At 47.4% G+C, this 19,224-nt stretch overlaps 3 protein-coding genes across 3 annotated transcripts; 1 reads left to right on the plus strand and 2 right to left on the minus strand.

The window, feature by feature from the left end:
• The first annotated feature begins 859 nt into the window (after positions 1-859).
• Positions 860-4,445, plus strand: LOC136459493 (glucan endo-1,3-beta-glucosidase 14-like). Its single transcript, XM_066459341.1, has 2 exons — positions 860-1,034; positions 3,213-4,445. Exons 1-2 carry the CDS (start codon positions 962-964, stop codon positions 4,361-4,363), a joined length of 1,224 nt encoding a protein of 407 aa, XP_066315438.1. The 5' UTR covers positions 860-961; the 3' UTR covers positions 4,364-4,445.
• A 9,495-nt stretch (positions 4,446-13,940) lies between these two features.
• Positions 13,941-15,206, minus strand: LOC136459494 (uncharacterized). Its single transcript, XM_066459342.1, has one exon. The coding sequence runs from the start codon at positions 15,069-15,071 to the stop codon at positions 14,232-14,234; it is 840 nt and encodes a 279-aa protein (XP_066315439.1). The 5' UTR covers positions 15,072-15,206; the 3' UTR covers positions 13,941-14,231.
• Positions 15,207-18,052: 2,846 nt separating this feature from the next.
• Positions 18,053-18,938, minus strand: LOC136459495 (uncharacterized). Its single transcript, XM_066459343.1, has one exon. It carries the CDS (start codon positions 18,869-18,871, stop codon positions 18,488-18,490), a length of 384 nt encoding a protein of 127 aa, XP_066315440.1. The 5' UTR covers positions 18,872-18,938; the 3' UTR covers positions 18,053-18,487.
• Positions 18,939-19,224: the final 286 nt, after the last annotated feature.

Below are 19,224 nucleotides of genomic sequence, written 5' to 3' on the forward strand. Positions count from 1 at the left end.
GTTGGATGCGGCAAACCTTCTTAGAGGCATCATGTTAGGATAAGACTGTTGGTGTTTTGCGCGGTAGTGGTTTGCTGTCTCAGGGTGACCTCTAGCTGCGCCGTCGACTCAACGTGGTGCCATCTCTCATTTCTATACTCGCTAGTTGGGCAGAAGGTCCGAGTGGTCTTGGACACTGGATGGACGGCGGACATCTCTGGTTGAAAGAGTTATGGTGTTTGTCCAAGCTCTTCTTTGTTGAGTGTCTGAGTTGGAGCAAGACGCGTGCTATCTTCACTACATGAATGTAGCCGTTTGAAGATGTATGAGATCGAGAGTTGCTCCTAAGCTAGGTCCAAATAGGTGAAAGCGAGGACGGAGAAAAAGTTTTGAAGCTTAGTCTTTCTAGCTTTTTTTTTCTTAGTCCTTAAACTCTTTGAGCAGAGTTTCTCAAACCGTCGTCGCCAAATCTCACTCAGACTCACACGAAACTGCACATGAAACATATTGTCGAGATGCGCGACCAGCCTTGGGACGCCGAATACGTACGCGGCGACTGTGACTAGCGGAAGCACGGAACGGTCAATTGCGTCCATCCAGGCATCCAGCGGCTGGAAAATCTCTCCGTCCCCGGCCATTCTGAGTGTGCAGCAGGCGGGCCAAATCACACACACTCGGCGGGGAACGGAAGCAGGGCAGAAGCCAGAAGTGGTGGGCAGGCGCAGGAAGCGTAAAGGGAACCTCGGCGACCGACGCGCGCACGTGCCGGTGAGAGGCGGTTGTGAGTTGTGACGCCGACGCTCCGGGCCGGCCGACCTGGGAGGGAGGGAATTAGGGAAAGAGTAGCCGAGTAGGGTATAAAACCGAGGGGGGCGTCACGGCCACTGGGCCGGAGGGGAGGAGGCTCAATCGATCGTAACTACCACTATCTCTGTATCGGTGAGCAACACAACAGACAGAGGAAGGAGGAGGGGAGGCGGAAATGGGGCTCCGCGTCCGCGCCTCCTCGCTTCTGCTCTCCCTGGCTCTCGAGCTCGCGGTCGCGCTCGTCTCAGGTAATTCAGTCGCCGGCTTTGGTCGCTCCCTGCTTGCTTGTATTGTATCGCTGTGGATTCTTCGTCTTCTTGCTCGTGCTCTGCTTTCTGCCGCCATTGCTCTTGCTGTGCATCAGTGTTCACGTCGGTCTGTCCTCGTGAGTTGTTATATCTGTTCTTTCGAGTTCTGTTCTGGCACGATGCTGCGTTCCAGTTTCATTCTCTGTATGACAAGGATACGGCGTTCTTTTTCCGTCGCCAGTTTAGGGAACGATTAGAATTTCCAGTGAGGGGGACACTGGAAAGCGGCTGCGAACCAAGAACATGGAGGCCTGAGCCTGAGGATGAGATCCGGCAAAGCGGACCAGAATTGTCTTCGCAAATAACTACGATGCCCTTGATTTTGTCGCGATTAATTGAGCGAGGCCGGTTGCTAACTCAAATCGTAGTTATACGGCTAATTTTTTGGAAGAGAAAAATTAATGCACCGTGGTATAATAGCAGCCAAACACTCCCTCAGCTCTAACGAGCATCCACAGTTCCACTTCCACCCGCAGCTGCACCTGCAGCTGGTGCATTACACGATTTCTTTCTGAAACCGCGACCCATGTTCTCTGAATGATGAAAATTGTACTGTAATAATTTGCTGAAAATTCTGGTTTTACATCTCTAGTTGTTTTTAGAGGGTGTTTGGTCCCTGTTAAAATTTAATTCATGTCATATCGGATATAGGATGTTTGACACTAATTTGGAATATTAAACGTAGATTAATTATAAAACTAATTGTATAGATTAAAACTAATTTACTAGACGAATCTATTAAGCCTAATTAGGCTCATGTTTAATCTTTCTAATTAGTATCTAAATATTTGATGTGACATCTACTGAACTTTAGTCCTGGATCCGAACACCTTCTGAGACTGTCTCTAATAACCACGATCCAAAATATAAGACATATTTATCTTTTAAGTAGCGCTACGGGCAAATGGTTCTATACCTATTTTTGGTCTTCTTCAACAAGAAGATCCAAAAGACAATTATTTCTGAAAATGAGTCTTTAGAAGAGAGAATACTTAAATTTAGATTATGTCTCTCCTAATATCAAAATTGATCTTCTATATAAGTAAGAGCAACTCCAACCAATCTCTCAAATTTTGCCCCTCTATTCCTACAAATGAGAGTCCATTATCCATATTTCACCCCCTACTCCTCAAGTTACTCCAACCAATCTCCTAAATTTTTACTACTTTTACACTGTATTGTCATGGACCCTGTTTATTGGTCCCACTTGTCAGCTTTATGGAAGAGAAAAAGCAGGATGGGGGAGAGGATGAGGGACTCCTACATCTAGGGATTTAGGAGAGAGAAATGAGATTCCCTCATCTATCGAGGTTTAAATAGGAGTTTAGTTGGAGAGGTTTTTGATGTATTTGAACTCTCAAAATAAGACGAGGGCTCAAGTAAGAGTTCGGTTGCTCCAAACTCATTTTAGATTTTGGTTGCGGTCAGGCAGCCTTAAACACCGTGTGTGTTCGTGCTTACTTGGCCACTCCCCTGTAACCGGATGCGCGTCTCGAGAAACAGCTACTCTTGCACCGCAGAGTGGCCAGATACGCCTCCCTTGTCATGCGCTGCATCTTGTCATGCTCATGCCTGTACGATTCCAGCTGCATTAATTTATCACAGCGAGAGCGTGTTTAGTTCGTTGAAATTTGGTAATTTAGCTACGGTAGTACTTTCGTTTTTATTTAGTAATTAGTATTCAATCATGGACTAATTAGGCTTAAAATGTTCGTCTCGTAATTTCCAACCAAACTGTGTAATTAGTTTTTTTCGTCTACATTTAATGCTCTATGCACGTATCGAAAGATTCGATGTAATGGATACTGTAGCACTTTTTGGGAAAAAATTTTGGAACTAAACACGCGCTGAGAGTTCAGATTCACACTATGAATGATCATTCCGTCTGCTTCCGGATACATTATTGATTGTAGGTGTATAGGTGCTCCCTTCTCTTGCCACCGAACAAATTTTTTAATCACGAAAGTGACTTTGCACCTAAAGCATTTCATGGGTCTGTCTGAAAAGGAAATTCAATTCCGTTCAGGGCAAAATACTACCACAAAATAGCATCAGCACTTTTAGTGCGCCATTACCGAGTGCTAATAATGAGCGCCCCCGCGTGTGTTAATCTGGCAGTGTCGGCGCAGCAGAAGTTCGGGATCAACTACGGGCAGATCGCGAACAACCTGCCGGAGCCGACGCAGGTGGCGAGTCTCCTCCAGTCGATGAACGTGAACAAGGTGAAGCTCTACGACGCAGACCCCCGGGTGCTGACGGCGTTCGCCAACACCGGCGTCGAGTTCATCATCACCGTGGGCAACGAGAACCTGCAGACCATGGCGGCCAGCCCCGCCGCGGCGCGCCAGTGGGTGGCGACGAACGTGCAGCCCTACCTCCCGGCCACGCGCATCACCTGCGTCACCGTCGGCAACGAGGTCTTCTCCAGCAACGACGCGGCCATGATGGCCAGCCTCCTCCCCGCCATGAAGGCCGTGTACGCCGCGCTCGGCGGGATGGGCCTCGGCAGCCAAGTGACCGTGTCGTCGGCGCACTCCGTGAACGTGCTCGCCACCAGCTTCCCGCCGTCGTCGGGCGCGTTCCGGGAGGACCTCGCGGAGTACATCCAACCCATCCTCGACTTCCACGGACAGACGGGGTCGCCGTTCCTCATCAACGCGTATCCGTTCTTCGCGTACAAGGCGAACCCCGGGAGCGTGTCGCTGCCGTACGTGCTGTTCGAGCCCAACCCGGGCGTGCGCGACCCCAACACCGGCCTCACCTACGACAACATGCTCTACGCCCAGATCGACGCCGTGTACGCCGCCATGAAGGCCATGGGGCACACGGACGTGGGCGTGCGGATCTCGGAGACCGGGTGGCCGTCCAAGGGCGACGAGGACGAGACCGGCGCCACGGTGCAGAACGCCGCGGCGTACAACGGCAACCTGATGCAGAGGATCGCCATGAACCAGGGGACGCCGCTAAAGCCCAACGTGCCCGTCGACGTGTACGTGTTCGCGCTCTTCAACGAGGACATGAAGCCAGGGCCCACGTCGGAGCGGAACTACGGCCTGTTCTACCCCAACGGCTCGCCGGTGTACGCGCTCAACGCCGGCTCTGGCGGCGGTTCGAGTCCCGGCGGATCGCTCAACCCGTACTACACGTCCATGTTCTCCTCCTCGTCCAGATCGGCGGTGAGCGCAACCTTTTTGACAGAGAGAGTGATACTTTTACTGCTGCTGCAAGCAATTGTAATACTCCGACAATCATATTCATCATACTGTTAGTCAGTGATACTTTGTAATCTTGTATACGGAAATATGCATTTCAATTCAACCATAGGGTAGGCCTAGATTCGGCAATTTGGCACGACAGTGTGGCTGCTCCAAAAGCGCTGATCTTTTCTCTTATTCCCCCCAGCAATGATCTTGAAAAGGTGACCTTTTCTTCTCTGTGCACAAACCTATCAAGATGTGGAAACACCTAAAGGTGAGGTTGATCGATGGCCGGGCATCGTCGAAAGCGCGGGCATTCCTGAGCTTTTGACCCAATGGACGAACCAAACATTTAGCCGCGTCTTTCCAACCTGACCTGATACCAGTTAACCAGTAGTTAACCTTTGGCGGCGGCAGCCTGAAACTGAAACTGAAATGGGGAATGTCAAAACCCAGCAGCGAGAGCAAACACAATCATCTCTAAATATGGCCCCGTTTGTTGGGTTTGTTTGACTTATAAGCCATACTTTTTCAGCCAACGAACAATATTTTTCTCTCACACCAAATCAGCCAACGGTACTTTCAGCAATGGCTTATGAGCCAAACAAGCCCAAACGAACAGGGCGATGGTTTCTGGCACTGACAATGAAGATGAAGATTTGCCTATCTTTGTGTTCTGTTGTCCTTGTGGCTTGCAATCGCTTGCAGATTGGCTCTGTTCGGCTGTCATTATAAGTCGACTTATAAGCCGGCTTATCAGTCGTGATACAGTATTGTTCTCTTCTAACGAATTAACCGTATAAATTAGTAAAAGCGTCTTATAAACTAGCCTAACAGATCCGTCAACGTATCGGATGGGGGTGGTCGTCCTGCTCGCCGCATTATTCCTCCGATGAGGCTTCCTCCACACGTACCGCCCAGAGAGAAAGGCTCGCAAATCATTGGCAGCTTCCTTCCGACTGACGCAATCCGGTCTGAGTTGTCGTCGCCACTCATCAGTGCCGGCCGGGGCCGGTGTGGTGCGGTGCATTGCCCTCACTGACAGCGAGGTAACGTCGGACACAGTGCAGTGACACTGAAATCATCTCAATTTTTCTTTCCCATCTCCTGTTCCTGATGCAGTTTAGTCTCAAAAAAGGCTTAGAAAAAAAAACAAATCCCACATGACGATGAGAATTCAAATTTCCATCCCTACGGTGCGTGAGAGACTTGGGCCTCCTTTAAAACGCGGGAGACTTTCCTGCTGCGTTTTTCCTTTAAATAAAAACAAAATGATTCCTACGAAATCCATGTAGGTTTCTATAAAATTCTAGCATTCGAAAGGACCCTAAGGCTCTGTTACTAAAGGGACTGCTTTTAGAGGGTGCTTTTTCAGAAATAGCTGCTTTTCCGTAGTTCATTTTTGAAAGCTGGTTTGACCCTGCTTTTGGCTTTTGGCTTTCTGCTTTTCGAAATTGGTGGAATAAAAAGCTCTTCCATAGTTGTTTCAAGAGAGATAAAGATAAAAGATATATTTTATACTTGTTTAACCAAACAGCTTTCAGCTTTTCTACAGCTCACAGCCCACAGCAGCTTTTCCACAGCTCACAGCCCACAGCAGCTTTTTTCCATAGCCACAGCTCAACCAAACAGGACCGAGCGTTGCTCTCGGCTGAGCTCGTGTGGTTAGGTAACAAGTCCTGTCGTCCAAGCGACGACACTTTGGCAATTAGTTTCTGGTGAGCCATGTGATATGATGCATGCGGCAGACGAGTGGCGCCCCGTTTGTTGAGGCCCGTTCTGCAGTGCAGTTCAGCTGTTGCAGGCTTGCAGCTGGTCCCTGCCGTTCGTCCGGTGAGGGCGCCGCCCGAACGGACCAGCAGATCACCGAGAGCCGTCGAAACATTTTAGCGTCATCCGTAAGGACCCATCAAAATTCTCTCGCGGACTGTGGGATATCGATACCAGACATACAAAGCAAGTAAGTTAACGCTCATACTGACTTTTTTTTATAGCTCAAGACGTATTCAAATGTCTCGTCGGACTCTAAGGCCGCGGGCTCCGTCTTGTCTGACCTCAAGGCCGCAGACTCCGTCTCGTCCGATCTCTTGGGTGCGGGTTCCGTCTCGCCTGACTCTAAGGTCGTGGGTTCCGTCTCGCCCGACCTCGAGGACGCGGGTTACGTCTCGTCCGACAGAGACCCATACCGCTGCCAACCACTACAGGTCCAAGCGTATGGGTTTGGGTCAAAACTCTGACACCAGAGAAGAGGCTAGCACGCCTCGATATAACCCATGGCCATGATGGACCATACCTGGGGATTCACATCAAGAACAGTATTGGACATGCCGGTGCTGTTCTGCCTAATCATCGTACGGACACTAATAGACGCGTAATTCACCACGACGTTCGCCGGGACGGAGTGGAACGCCATGACCGGCAGATGACGCCTGCGTATGGCGCCAGTGACAAATAGTGCCGTGACATGGAGCCATCCCTATTGATATCTATAGGATCGGCGGGACCCGCATGAAGGAGATGAATGACCCGGCTACCCTAGAAGCCTTCTTCTCTCTCGTTCTTCTCTTTTTCCTCCTCTGTAACACACGCTTTCCCTTCGCCTATAAAAGGGGAAGTAGTGCGCCCCATGAAAGAGCGGATCTGGAACACAAGAGCATAACACGAGCACACGGCTGAGCGACGAGCAAGCTCTCAGCACCCGTTCACTCCTTCCAACAGAGACTTAGGATCCTCTTCCTCTTTCGCCTGTTTGTAACTCCTACTGCAAACCAAGTGCCGGTAACACGAATAGCAGTGAACTGGACGTAGGGACGTTCCGCCCGAACCAATATAAACCCTTGTATCCTCCAAGCACACCATCCGAGCCAGACGCGCAAATACAAATTTACTCGTCGGTGGTCCGAAAACATCAACATGGACGTTTCAGATAGGGCTCAGTCTTGTCGCTGTCCGCACACAGGACGTTCGGTCAGCACGCTACAGTCTTCTGGTCGCTGTTGACCACTCGTCATCGCTGTGTTGTTTGGCCGGTTGAATCGAAGCATTGGCCTGCTGTAGCAGTGCAGTGCAGGTAGGACTGGAGTGGAGGATGTTGTCCTCTTGAGAGCTCAAACCTAACATAACAACTCTTCCAAAATGGATGTTCGTCGCCTTCCAGTTCGTTTGGCTGTGGCTTATCGTAAACGATCGTAAATTTTCAGCCGGAACAGTATTTTTCTCTCACACAAACCAGTCAGCAGTACTTCTTCACGAACCAGCAACGATACGAACCAGCCAACCGAATAGGCTTTCATCGATCACGAAGGGGCGTGGCGCCGTTTGCACGAAAGAGGATGCATGAGTGGATCCACGAATATCTCTGCGCCTTTTGTCTGGCACACCCTTATTGGAAAGTTATTCCCCATGTAGCATTGTTTGTGATTGAGCCCTTGTTTAGTTCTCACCCTAAAACTTTACACCCTGTCATATCGAATATTTGGACATATGTATGGAGTATTAAATATAGACTAAAAAACAACTAATTGCATAGTTTACGACTAATTTGCGAGACGAATCTTTTAAACCTAATTAGTCCATAATTTGACAATAAAGTGTTACAGTACACACATGCACTAATGACAGATTAATTAGGCTTAATAAATTCGTCTCGCGGTTTACTGACGGATTCTGTAATTTATTTTTTTATTAGTATCCGAACACCCCATACGACACCTCCATATAACATCCGATGTGACATTCTAAAACTTTACACGCTGGATCTAAACAAGACCTAAGATTTCAAGGCTTGGGGGATGGGGCTTTATTCCCTTGGATCAGAATGCTGGACCAACTAGCCCTAGCCTAACACTCTCTATTCCTGTCCCAGTGTCCCTGCAGTGGAACTAGTTAGCCCTTGTTTAGTTCACATCCCAAAACATTACACCTGGTCACATCGAATGTTTGACACATGCATGAAGTATTAAATATAGACTAAAAAATAACTAATTGCACAGTTTGCGACTAATTTGCGAGACGAATATTTTAAGCCTAATTAGTCCATAATTTAACAACAAAGTGCTACAGTACACATGTGCTAATGATAGATTAATTAGGCTTAATAAATTCGTCTCGTGGTTTACTGACGGATTCTGTAATTTGTTTTTTATTAGTATCCAAACATCCCATACGACACCCCCTGTAATATCTTATGTGACATCTCAAAATTTTACACATCATGTTCGTTTGATCGTTTCTATGGCTTATAGACCGGCAGATGCTGTTTTGTTGTGAGAGAAAAATATTATATTATGACTGATAAACATATCAAGCGAACAGGGTGAAGCCTGGATCTAAACAAGGCCTTACATAGTACGTATCTATTTGCCTATTTGGCCACTGGTCTAGATGCATTATGACGCAAGTGACAGTTCACAGACTCATGCTGGGTTCACTTCGCAAGATATGAAGATCAGTTGAATTAGCCACCCAGTGCTTATGAATCATTTGCTTATGTTGCGTGTGTCCAAAGAACAGGCTCTTGCTCATTGTGCTTCTCTTTTGTGATGCAAGGATAGACGGTTTGGTGTTCTGTTATGTGCCTGCATTACCGTGGAGCAAGGGTACTAGATAGTCGAGTAATAGCTAGCTTGCTCATGTTGGAGTACTTGTTTTTGCTAAAGATCAGTTAGTTAAGTCACTTTGAAGCCTGAAAGAACGAGATGAATTGTGAGAAGTGGCTGCGATTGGTGGTTTAGAAGTGTCAATCACACGAGTAATTGTATTTATTTATTTTTATTAGGTAGCGTGTCCGTGTGTTGCTACGGAATAACTAACAATTTATACTAAAAGCACACGGATCATACGATAAAATAACAACACTGTTAAATTAAATACCAACGTTAAAGTAACATTTAATCCAAAAAGCAAAATTTATGAATTTAACACAGTCACGGAGTGCGCGGCGTCGCGGGCTCATAAACTCTAGATCTTCTAGAGATTGGGTCGAATCCAACCTAGAGCATCGGAACCCTGCATCTTTTCATGGACGGGCTTCACTTCGGATGCGCCGGTAGCAATATCAACGATCTCCAGTCGATGGACCAAGTCGTATGGATCCCCATACAATGGCTCAGGCATGTAGATTTTGTTCTCTTTATACTTCGATACACTTGTTCCACTGAAGCTTTCATTAAAATGTTTAGACACGAACAGTGTCTGATCACCAATGTCCCTCACCCTAGACCACTCCAACGTATGGTCGTGGAGGTTGCACTTATAGATTGCGCTGTTGTAGCCTTGTAGGTGAAGCTCTGTGTCTCGTGGAATGTGCTCACCATGGCACCCATAATGTGCAGCTCACCGTTTGATTCCAGGTAGCTGCGGTGGCAGAGCCCCACAGATGGCGACAGCGATGGCAACAGCGTCATGGTTGGAGTAGCGCCGGTGGCGTTGCTGCTGCAGACGGAGATTTCTCCAGTGCAGTCGATTGCCAAGAACTTGTCTTGGCAGTGGACGATGGACCCCACGGAGAACTCCAGTTTGGTGTCGAGTAGCGTCCATGCGCTGTCGACTCCAACCCGGCAGAACGTGACCTCCGTGGAGCACCCAAGCATGGCCATGGCCACGCACTCGCGGCTGGCGGTGTCAGGCGGCGCCGAGAGCACGATCTCACGGAAGAACACGTCCCTTATGTCTTCTAGCTTGATGGCTCTACCTGCGGCATCCGCGTCCCCATAGCCGTTGGTGGGATGGAGGACCCACCGGCCATGAACCCTAGACACGCGTTCTGATGAGGACGCCGCCGTGACGTGTTCACTTGCTGGAAGGAGCTCAACGCAGGGGGCACGGGCACCGGCGAATGGATTTAGCAGCGTCACAGACGCCGCCTCGTTCATGAGCGCCAGCCACCCACACGAGAAGCCGCACGCCACCTTGCCACACACGTCGGCAGCGTCTTGGACAAGACCTTCTTCTCCGGGACGCAGTAGAAGCCGACACGGTCCGAGTCGGGGTCGAACGGGAGCAGCAGGAGCGACCCGAAGGTCGCGAATGGGATGGCGGCGCGCCATGGGGAGCAAGCGGATCGGAAGAACGCCGCGTCGTGGCCTGACGCGAGACGCTGCCCGATGGACTCGAGGAGATCCTCTGGCAGGCCGGATCTCTAGTCAGGGAGGGGTAGAGACTTTCTCTTGGGATTGGGAGGATGAGTCATGGAAGACAGATGACATCCAGTATGGTTCACGCAAGAAACAGTAAGCGAGGGCGATGGAACACGTGATCGTGAAACCAAATGAAAGGAGAAAAAAGTTGTCCCTTTTGCAAATGCAAAGAGGGGGAAGTAATTAAATATAGGCAGATTTGGCAAGGTTCTCAGAAATACAAAAATGTTCTTTTGTCTTAATTCTCTTTTCTTCTGTGTTAATTCTCTTTCCTTTTGCTCGTTGCGATGTATGCTAGTGCATGCAAACATGCAATGTGTATATGGAAAGCAAAATAATTTTCTACTTCCTATTTTGTCGTGATTCCTCTATCACATGACAGACAATATTCAATCAAGGAGAATGACGCGATCAATCAGTAATTAAGATGTCGTGGGATCGCAGACGTGGGCAGATGGATGAATCAAAATAAATGTCGTACCAAAAAATATCAACACTTTATTCTTTTTAGTTATAGGAGATTCTTCCCGTTAGTGTTATTGTTTTTTTTGTCTAAGTGCCTCCGCTCTCTGTCGTACTCCCTTCATCCACAAAAGAATTTAATAATAATAACACAAAATCAAATTAAAATATCTTGAATCCGGCTGACTATAAACAAATAAAAATTATCAATATTTATAATATTAAATAAGTAGCATTATATTTGTTATGAGATATATTTTCATATTATACTTATTTAGTGTCATAAACATTAATATTTTAACCAATGTATTTTGTCAAACTTTAGACACGTTAATAATAGCACATTATCACGTTCAAGAATCTTGAATTTGACTGACTACAAAAAAAATTATCATTCTTTTGTAAGATTTGATAAGTATAGATTTGTCATGAGATATGTTTTCGTACTATGCTTATTTAGTATCATAAACATTAATTTTCTTACCTATGTATTTCAAAATTTAGACTCTACAGTAGGATGTCTTGTTGAATTAGGCCCGCTACCTATGCTGGTTTTTGCGTTTTATTGTTGAAAGCTCTTCTGCAACGTTCTTTTTATAGGTTCCAGATTAGATGACAACTTGGGCAGTTGGGCACGCTTTCTGTCAGTCACCGAGGCTCCGTTCGCTTAGCTGAAAAAACAAGCTGAAACACTGTTCTGACTGATTTATTGTGGGTAAAAAGCACTGTTCTGTTTGAAAAAACAAGCTAAAAAATACGGATTATAAGACAATCGAACAGAGCCCGAGTTGTCAAGGCACAATCATGGCAAACCACCAGAGCTTGATTTTTGTGCTCGTTGTGTTTTCAGTGATCATAGATTGAAATTTTGAGCTAATAATGACCAGACCATATGTGTGAAAGAGCGGTTAGCCACCAGGTGCTTTGGTGATTCCATTTGCGTTCTGCATGGCTGCCAGACAGGGTTTTGCCTGGCCTCCTTGCCGAATGAATTTATCTGAAGTCAATATCTTTCGTTGGATCAGCAACCAAGGGAAAAACAACCTGTACTTTGGTTCAACCTTGGCCTTCCATACTTTCTCCCAAGGATGATCAGGGAAGGAACCAATGAATTGAACATTATAGGTTGATGTTACAGTGTAGTTTCCATCCACTGTGAAGCACCTAGTGATCTGATGAGGTTGATCATGTAGTTGGATTGGCCTAATTTTTTACTATTTAACCCTTTTTTGAATAAAATTTATATTTGCCCCCCTGAGAGATTTAAACTCATCTTTCGACCCTGGGGGTCGACGCCATGAGTCCTGGTGACGACCCCCAGGATCCAAATATGAGTTTAAGTCTCTCATGAGGCCAAATGTAAATTTTATTCAAAAAAGAGTTAAATAGTAAAAAATTAGGTTGGATTGATAGCGATGCTTCCCAAAGAGACACGTATTATCTTAATTCTTGATCATTGGACATACATCGTAGGCCGCACATCCATAGATTTTTCCGTCAAGGAACTTAAAACACATAGGTGCAATTTGATTAGGGCGATCTTCCTTCCAGCCATCTGTCATGCTAGAAATTTGCCTGTAGTCCATCACCTAGTAGAGAGATAGTTGTGTTTCTGCAGTGGCGCGTTGGCTTTCTTGGAGATGACAGATGAGAAAGCAGCAAGCTCTGCTGGATCCCTAGCCGGCTGCTACTGGTCCATTGAATTATCAGTTTTCATCTTTGCGTTTTCGTGAATTCTCAGAAATGTTTTCCTCATTAGCCTTATCACTCTCTTTCTGTATCATGTTTCAGGTCTTGGGAAAACATGTTCCATAAAAAATGGGGAAAAAGGATCTTGTCTGGAAGCAAGCAACTAGCGCCACACCTGTGCCTACGTACGGGTCGGGTTTCAAGTCTGACAATGAAGCATCCATTCACACGAACCGTGCAAACATGTCATAATTTCAGACTTCAGAAAGTCTATAGGAGGCCGGCCTAGATACCGTAGCAGGTCAAGCCCAAGCGTGGCGCGGTGTGCGGCAGCTACCACTGCACGTACAGTACAAAGCATCAACGGCATGTTCGGTTCGCTAGTTCATATCACTGTTGGTTTGTGAAGAAGTACCGCTGGCTGATTTGTATGAGAGAAAAATACTGTTTTAGCTGGAAATTTACGATCGTTTACGACAAGCCCCAGCCAAACGAACAGGCTGCAAGCAGTCAAGCCGTTGCCGTGCACTCGGATATTAATAAAAAAATAAATTACATAATCCGTCGGTACTTCACGAGACGAATTTTTTAAGCCTAATTAATCTGCCACCAGCACATGTTTACTGTAGCAAACATTATCAAATCACGGGCTAATTAGGCTTAAAAGATTCGTCTTACAAATTAATCGTAAACTATGTAATTAGTTTTATAATTAGTCTATGTTTAATACTCTATACAGATGTTTAAATATTGATAACGACTAAAATTTAGGAGTGAGACACCCCGTGAGTCACACGATGACGGAAAAGAACATGGACAGAACCGCATGCAAAGTCTGAAGAACAGTTGCTATGACGCTGATGGTTGATGAAGAGGAAGACACGCCAATGGCGGAGCACATTGTGCGCTCGTGTTATTGCTGACTGCTGAGGTAGTACTACCAGTATTAACTCTCTCCGTGCTAAAAAATATAAAGGGAGTGTTTGACGGGTTGAAAAGCCGCTGGTGCTGATTTATATGATTAGTTTTTTTAGAGAGAAAAATATTATACTATAATTTATAAGTCAGTAAATAAGTTGGCTTATTAGGCCAGCCGAACACTCTCAAAGTCGTTTTGGATAAGACTTGGGTCAAATATTGAAAATATAAATCATAAATAACTTTTAAGTTGTTGAGTTTGAAAATATGAAAACTATATGTATAAATTTGTCTTAAAAAATGCTTTCACAAAAATTTACATATATCACTTTTTTATAAATATTTTTATAAAAATAAATAGTCAAAGTTATATTTTCAAGACCATGTTACTGTTTAAAAACTTTATTTTTTGAGTACGGAGGTAGTACACAGCATACGCCGATGATTGGTTCAAGTTTCAACAAACAAGCTTTTCCAAAGGGGTTGCGAAATTCCAAGCAGAAACAATCCACCGAAATCCAAAACTCGCAGTTCTAGGCCAGTCTACGATCGCCATCGAGCAGCGACCAACCAATTAACCAAAGCCGTGCGCGCGCCCATCCCTGGCTAATGGACGATACGACCAGCTCGAGACGCCTCGGGCTCACCACCTATCGGCGACCACGGCAGTCACTTACAGCGGGCCCCGGCGACGCCACCTCCGCGATCCAATCGTTTCCCGCCCTCGCCACAACCTAAATTACCGGCCGCCGGGACCACTGCTCAGCGTCCTGGCTGTCGGGCCTCTCCTTCCCCTCGTCCTCGTCGCCCACCGCCGCCGCGGCCAGCGCCTCGTCGCCCCACGAAGCGGCTCTTCTCCCGGACTTGAACCTCCGCATTCCCGCAATGCCCGGCTCCTCCTGCTGCTGCTCCCCGTCATCGTCCTCCAGCGCCATCTTCCTGGACGCGCCGCCGGGTACACGGGCGCAGCCGTCGCACCGGAACATGGCCGCCACGCCGTGCCACCACCCGTGGCGCCCGCGCCGGCGCCGCCCGTGCCGCTCCCGGTCGGACAGGACCTTGCCAATGCAGGACACCTTGGGCGACCGCGGCTCCACCTCGCCGTCGCCCCTGCCGCCGCCGCCGCCGCTCGCGCGCTTGTCGTGCAAGATCCGGCCTTGCGACGGCCGGCGCCGGGAGAAGGTCGGGCGGATCTTGGCCGGGAGGCCGAAGAAAGTGGTGCCGGCCGCGGGGGGTGGGGCGCCCGCGACGCGCGTGGAGTTGGACCGCGTCTTGGCCGCGATGGGGTTGGCCACGACGGCCGCCGCGAACTTGGGGTTGGTGCTGCCCTTGGTGGAGTCGTCCCGTTCGTATATCGGGTTCAGCTCCGAGAACGACACGTCGTCGCCGATGGGGATGGTTATCGACTCGGGCGGGAAGTCCGGGTCCGGTGGCGGCGGCGGCAGCATGGGCATCCGCGGCGGCGAGGCGTCCTCGCTGCCCCCCGCGATGACCGTCTCGCACGACACCTTCCTGTCCCCGGCGCCGGCGCCCGACACGCCGCACACCAGGCTCTCCAGGTCCACCTGGGGCATTGCGCGCGCAGCTCGCTGCCTTGCTATTGCTAATTTGCTAGTGCAGGGGGGGAGTGCAAGAGTGAAGAAAGCAGCAGAAGCAGAGGCAGGGATAAGTGGCTGCTAGCAGGCGCTTCGTTTTAAAATTCACATGAGGAAGATGGGGGGAGGCAAAGCACAGCGAGGCTGCATCAGCAGTGCTCAGAGGCTGTCCTATACAAATAATAAGTGACGCAGAAAATGCTACCTCTGAAACGAAACGAACTCCAAAAACGGATCTCGACTATTTGTCTCCCCAAAAAAAGTCTCAGTGAGCTGAATGCAGTGTTCACCTCCAGCCAATTTACTAGCTGAGGTTAAAACCGAAAATGGCATTGGCAGTTGCGTAAGAGAGCAACAGTCAAGGGAAAACTCCCTATTTAGGCCCCGTTTAGATTCCAAATATTTTCAACCCAAAGTGTCACATCGAATCTTGCGGCACATGTATGGAGTACTAAATGTAGACGAAAAACAAAACTAATTACACAGTTAGGTGAGAAATCGCGAGACGAAACTTTCGAACCTAATTAGTCCATAATTAGATACTAATTACCAAATACAAACGAAGTGCTACAGTAGCCAAACAGTAGCCAAACCAAAAAAAAAATTGGGAACTAAACGCGCCCTTAGAGACCAAGGATTATATACAACAAGGTCAGCAGGGGTAATTTACCTGGTTAGTCAAGATAACGGTGAAGCAGACAGGACAGGAGTGACCTAGGCGATTTTATGCCGATCTGGAGACCTCCGACAGAGCCCATTTTCTGCTGTGGCCCTCTCATTTCAGATTTCAGCGTGGAACGCCCAATGATCCCCCTGAGACCGATCTGTCTTTACGCAGCAGTGGGCAGTGGCCACAAAAATGTGACAAGAATCTGTCGCTGTGCTTTATGATTTTCGCAAATAATAAATACCAGTTGGGCCTGTAGGATCATCAGCCTGTCGACACCTGTCTTCAGTTCAAAATAATTTCACCCTCTAACTAACATAACGTCAAAGAACACCGTAGGATAAACCTCACTCAGCAGCACCAGCACAGCACCTAATTTTACAGAGGTCAGAACCAAGATTTGAAGGGTAAATCAAGAAATCTGCCTGTTCGCTTGAACTTATCAGCCGGCTTATCAGCTAGAATCTACAATATTTTTCTCTCACAACAAAACAACTTCAGCCGGCTTCAATACCAGCCGAACAGGGCCACTCGATCAGGATGCAGGGCAAGGCTTGGTAAAAGGAATCAAGGCCAGTTCTGGGCACGAGTGCAGTTTGGCTATCACATGGCGATGTCGGACTGGGTAGTGAGCACCAGAAGGAATCAGCGGGGCACCAGGCCCATTTGTACTATTTTGTTGGCTTCCCTGCAGTCTTTCATTGGCGAGATACTGTGAGAAGTAATGGCCGTGGCTTAGATTGCAAACGTGCCGTTTTGCTCAGTTTTCAAGTTCCCTGCTCGCTAAACATACCAACCTGATCTTGTGAAGTGACTGAAGCCTAACGATACTATGAAAGAGACAGCTGAATGACCCCTACACAGCACACTGATGGCTCAGCCTGCGGTGTTCAAACACAGGAACCTCACACATATCATACGCCCTTTTATCTTAGTAGTGGTACAAAGAAATGAAAGCTGAGAGTAGGCAGCTCTTTTATATATAAATACGAAAGCTCTAGATTTCTGACATGGAGGTGCAAGTGCAAGGCCATATCTACTATCTACTTATCTAGAGTGTATCACTGTATCAGTGTGGAAACCTATGAAGCTATGTAGGCCTTGGAATAAGCCAAGCCACACCTTGATTCCAAAGAGGTCCATGCTTGGACCTTGGTCAACACTCAACAACCCCACAAGCTCCCATGGGGTCGGAATTATTGTACTCTGTGACAGATTCACATTACAGGACAGTGAAGAATGGGACGAGGAACCATATTAAGATCGTGTCAGGTATAATAAATTGAAAACAATATCCTCTTAAAGTGGAGATCCAAATGGAATAAGAGGGTGTTTGGTTCATCCTCCTAAACTTTAGTCGTTGTCCCATCGGATGTTTGGACACATGCATGGAGTATTGAATATAGACTAATTACGAAACTAATTGCACAGTTTGCGACTAATTTGCGAGACGGATCTTTTAAGCCTAACTAGTCCATGATTTGACAATGTGGTGCTACAGTTAACATGTGCTAATGATGGATTTATTAGGCTTAATAAATTCGTCTCGTAGATTACTGGTGGATTCTGTAATTTATTTTTTTATTAGTATCCGAACACCCCATGCGACACCCTCATATGACACCTCCTAAATTTTAGTCACCGGATCCAAACACCCCCTAATTCCTGCAGCCAAGAATGCTTCTTGAACCATAGTAGGTTAATGATATGGGCACAGCATAACAGGCAACTATAAAGGGAGATTTTCTGAATTGAAGAACCTAAGTACTAGGAGTTATTGAGGATTGTTGACGAAGCATGTTAGAGGAAATTGGAATTAGTATAATCTCAACTATACAATAATCACATTGCACAGCTGAATGCAAGAATTTTAGGACTCAGACCAAATGCACAAGCTAAATGGAGACTTTTTTTTTCTTCTGAAAGCTTCTAAATCGAGACTTAGCAATCTTTTTGTTTGAGCTATTCAGCACATGGTAGTGCATGAAAAACGCCAAGATGGTTTCTTATAACTTGATCCTGAAATTTGTTTAAGAATGAACTTTGGATGCTAACTATAGTGAAGCTATGGTTTCTTAATGTCTGAGCAATTTGATTTCTGCAACTGAACTTTGTACCAACCTACTTGATAGTTCACAATAGACAAAGTTAGGTTGCAGACTATGGAAATTAGCAGGAACGTTAGGTGTGTTGGTTGAGCTCTCTGTCAATTTATCCAGAGGACTCTGCAACCGAAAGCAACGTCAAACCGACAAAATTAGACTGCCAGAATGTTGGTTAAGCTTTCTCTATCCATAATCCATTTGTCCATTGTACATAACACCGCATAATATACTCCAATGAAGATAATTCAAGAAGATAAGATGAGATCAGCATAAGGCGCAATACATTACTACAACAAGTGAAGTGGATGGAGAAAACTGCAAACCAGCATCATGGAGTCAAAAGTTACGATGTCACTAAAAAGGGTTTTGGTGACATTAACAGTAAATCCAAATCCTTCGTGGGAATGACCACACGTGATCTAAAAATTTTTAAGCTTCCCCCAAATGATTCGATTACGTGACGTCTCAGCACTTTGTATTATAGTCCTCCACCACTACTTCTGAACTAGGATCACCAACTAAATAAGTAACAAGGACAGCAGCAAACTCAAACGATGCCGAAATCGCTCTGTAACTTGTAATCCGTCATCTCAAAAAGCTTAAAAAAAAGGAAGCTTACTCCTTCACGGGCTTGAGGCGGGCTTCGCGGGCCCAGAAGCCGACTGCTGCGGCGGGGGAGGGGTCGAGGCAGTGGAAGCGGAGCCGGAGCCGGAGGCGGCCTGCGATTCCTCGGCCGCGGAGAGCTTGCGGAGGCGTTCCTGGAGAACGCGGACGCGGTCCTCGGTGCGGCGGAGCTTACGCCAGCGCCAGGCGAGGTAAGCGCCGAGGCCGCCGTACACGAGGATGTAGGAGCCCCACACGTACGGGTAGGTCTGCGCGTGCTCCTTCGCCTTCCGCCACTCCTCCTCCAGCTTCGCGATCACGCCGCCTCCAGTCGCCGCTCCCGCCACTGGCTCTGGCTCCTGCCGCGGCTGCGGCTGTGTCTGTCCGTCCCCGGCGGCCGCCATCGCTGCGCTTGTTGGTGTGCGCGGCGCCTGTGCGGCCGTGCGAGTGGGGGCTCGTGTCGGTTTCTTTAGGGCAAGCGCGAAATGGGCCTGGCCGAGCGACTTGTGATGAACGATGGCCCAAGCTACCGTTAGTTGGGCCTTCCTTCTGAATCTTCTTCATTCGGATAGGAAGGAACCTCCTTAATCTTTGGGCCACACTTGGCACTTCAAAGAGGCCCAAAATTTTGCTTGGTACACTCTGACATGCCAGATAGTACTAGCCCATCACATTGTGCTCCGGCATTTAGAGTAGTCTAACATTGCTCAAAAAAATAGTGTAGTCTAACACCTTAACAATAGGACCCACAATATAT

This window comes from Miscanthus floridulus, chromosome 6 (assembly GCF_019320115.1).
Source record: "Miscanthus floridulus cultivar M001 chromosome 6, ASM1932011v1, whole genome shotgun sequence".
NCBI lineage: Eukaryota > Viridiplantae > Streptophyta > Magnoliopsida > Poales > Poaceae > Miscanthus > Miscanthus floridulus.

Bases quoted from the DNA above. Each gene is read 5' to 3' on its own strand.
- LOC136459494 (XM_066459342.1), bottom strand. From the start codon at position 15,071: ATGCCCCAGGTGGACCTGGAGAGCCTGGTGTGCGGCGTGTCGGGCGCC.
- LOC136459495 (XM_066459343.1), bottom strand. From the start codon at position 18,871: ATGGCGGCCGCCGGGGACGGACAGACACAGCCGCAGCCGCGGCAGGAG.
- LOC136459493 (XM_066459341.1), top strand. From the start codon at position 962: ATGGGGCTCCGCGTCCGCGCCTCCTCGCTTCTGCTCTCCCTGGCTCTC. The intron at 1,035-3,212 runs GTAATTCAGTCG...TTAATCTGGCAG, and splicing joins CGCGGTCGCGCTCGTCTCAG to TGTCGGCGCAGCAGAAGTTC.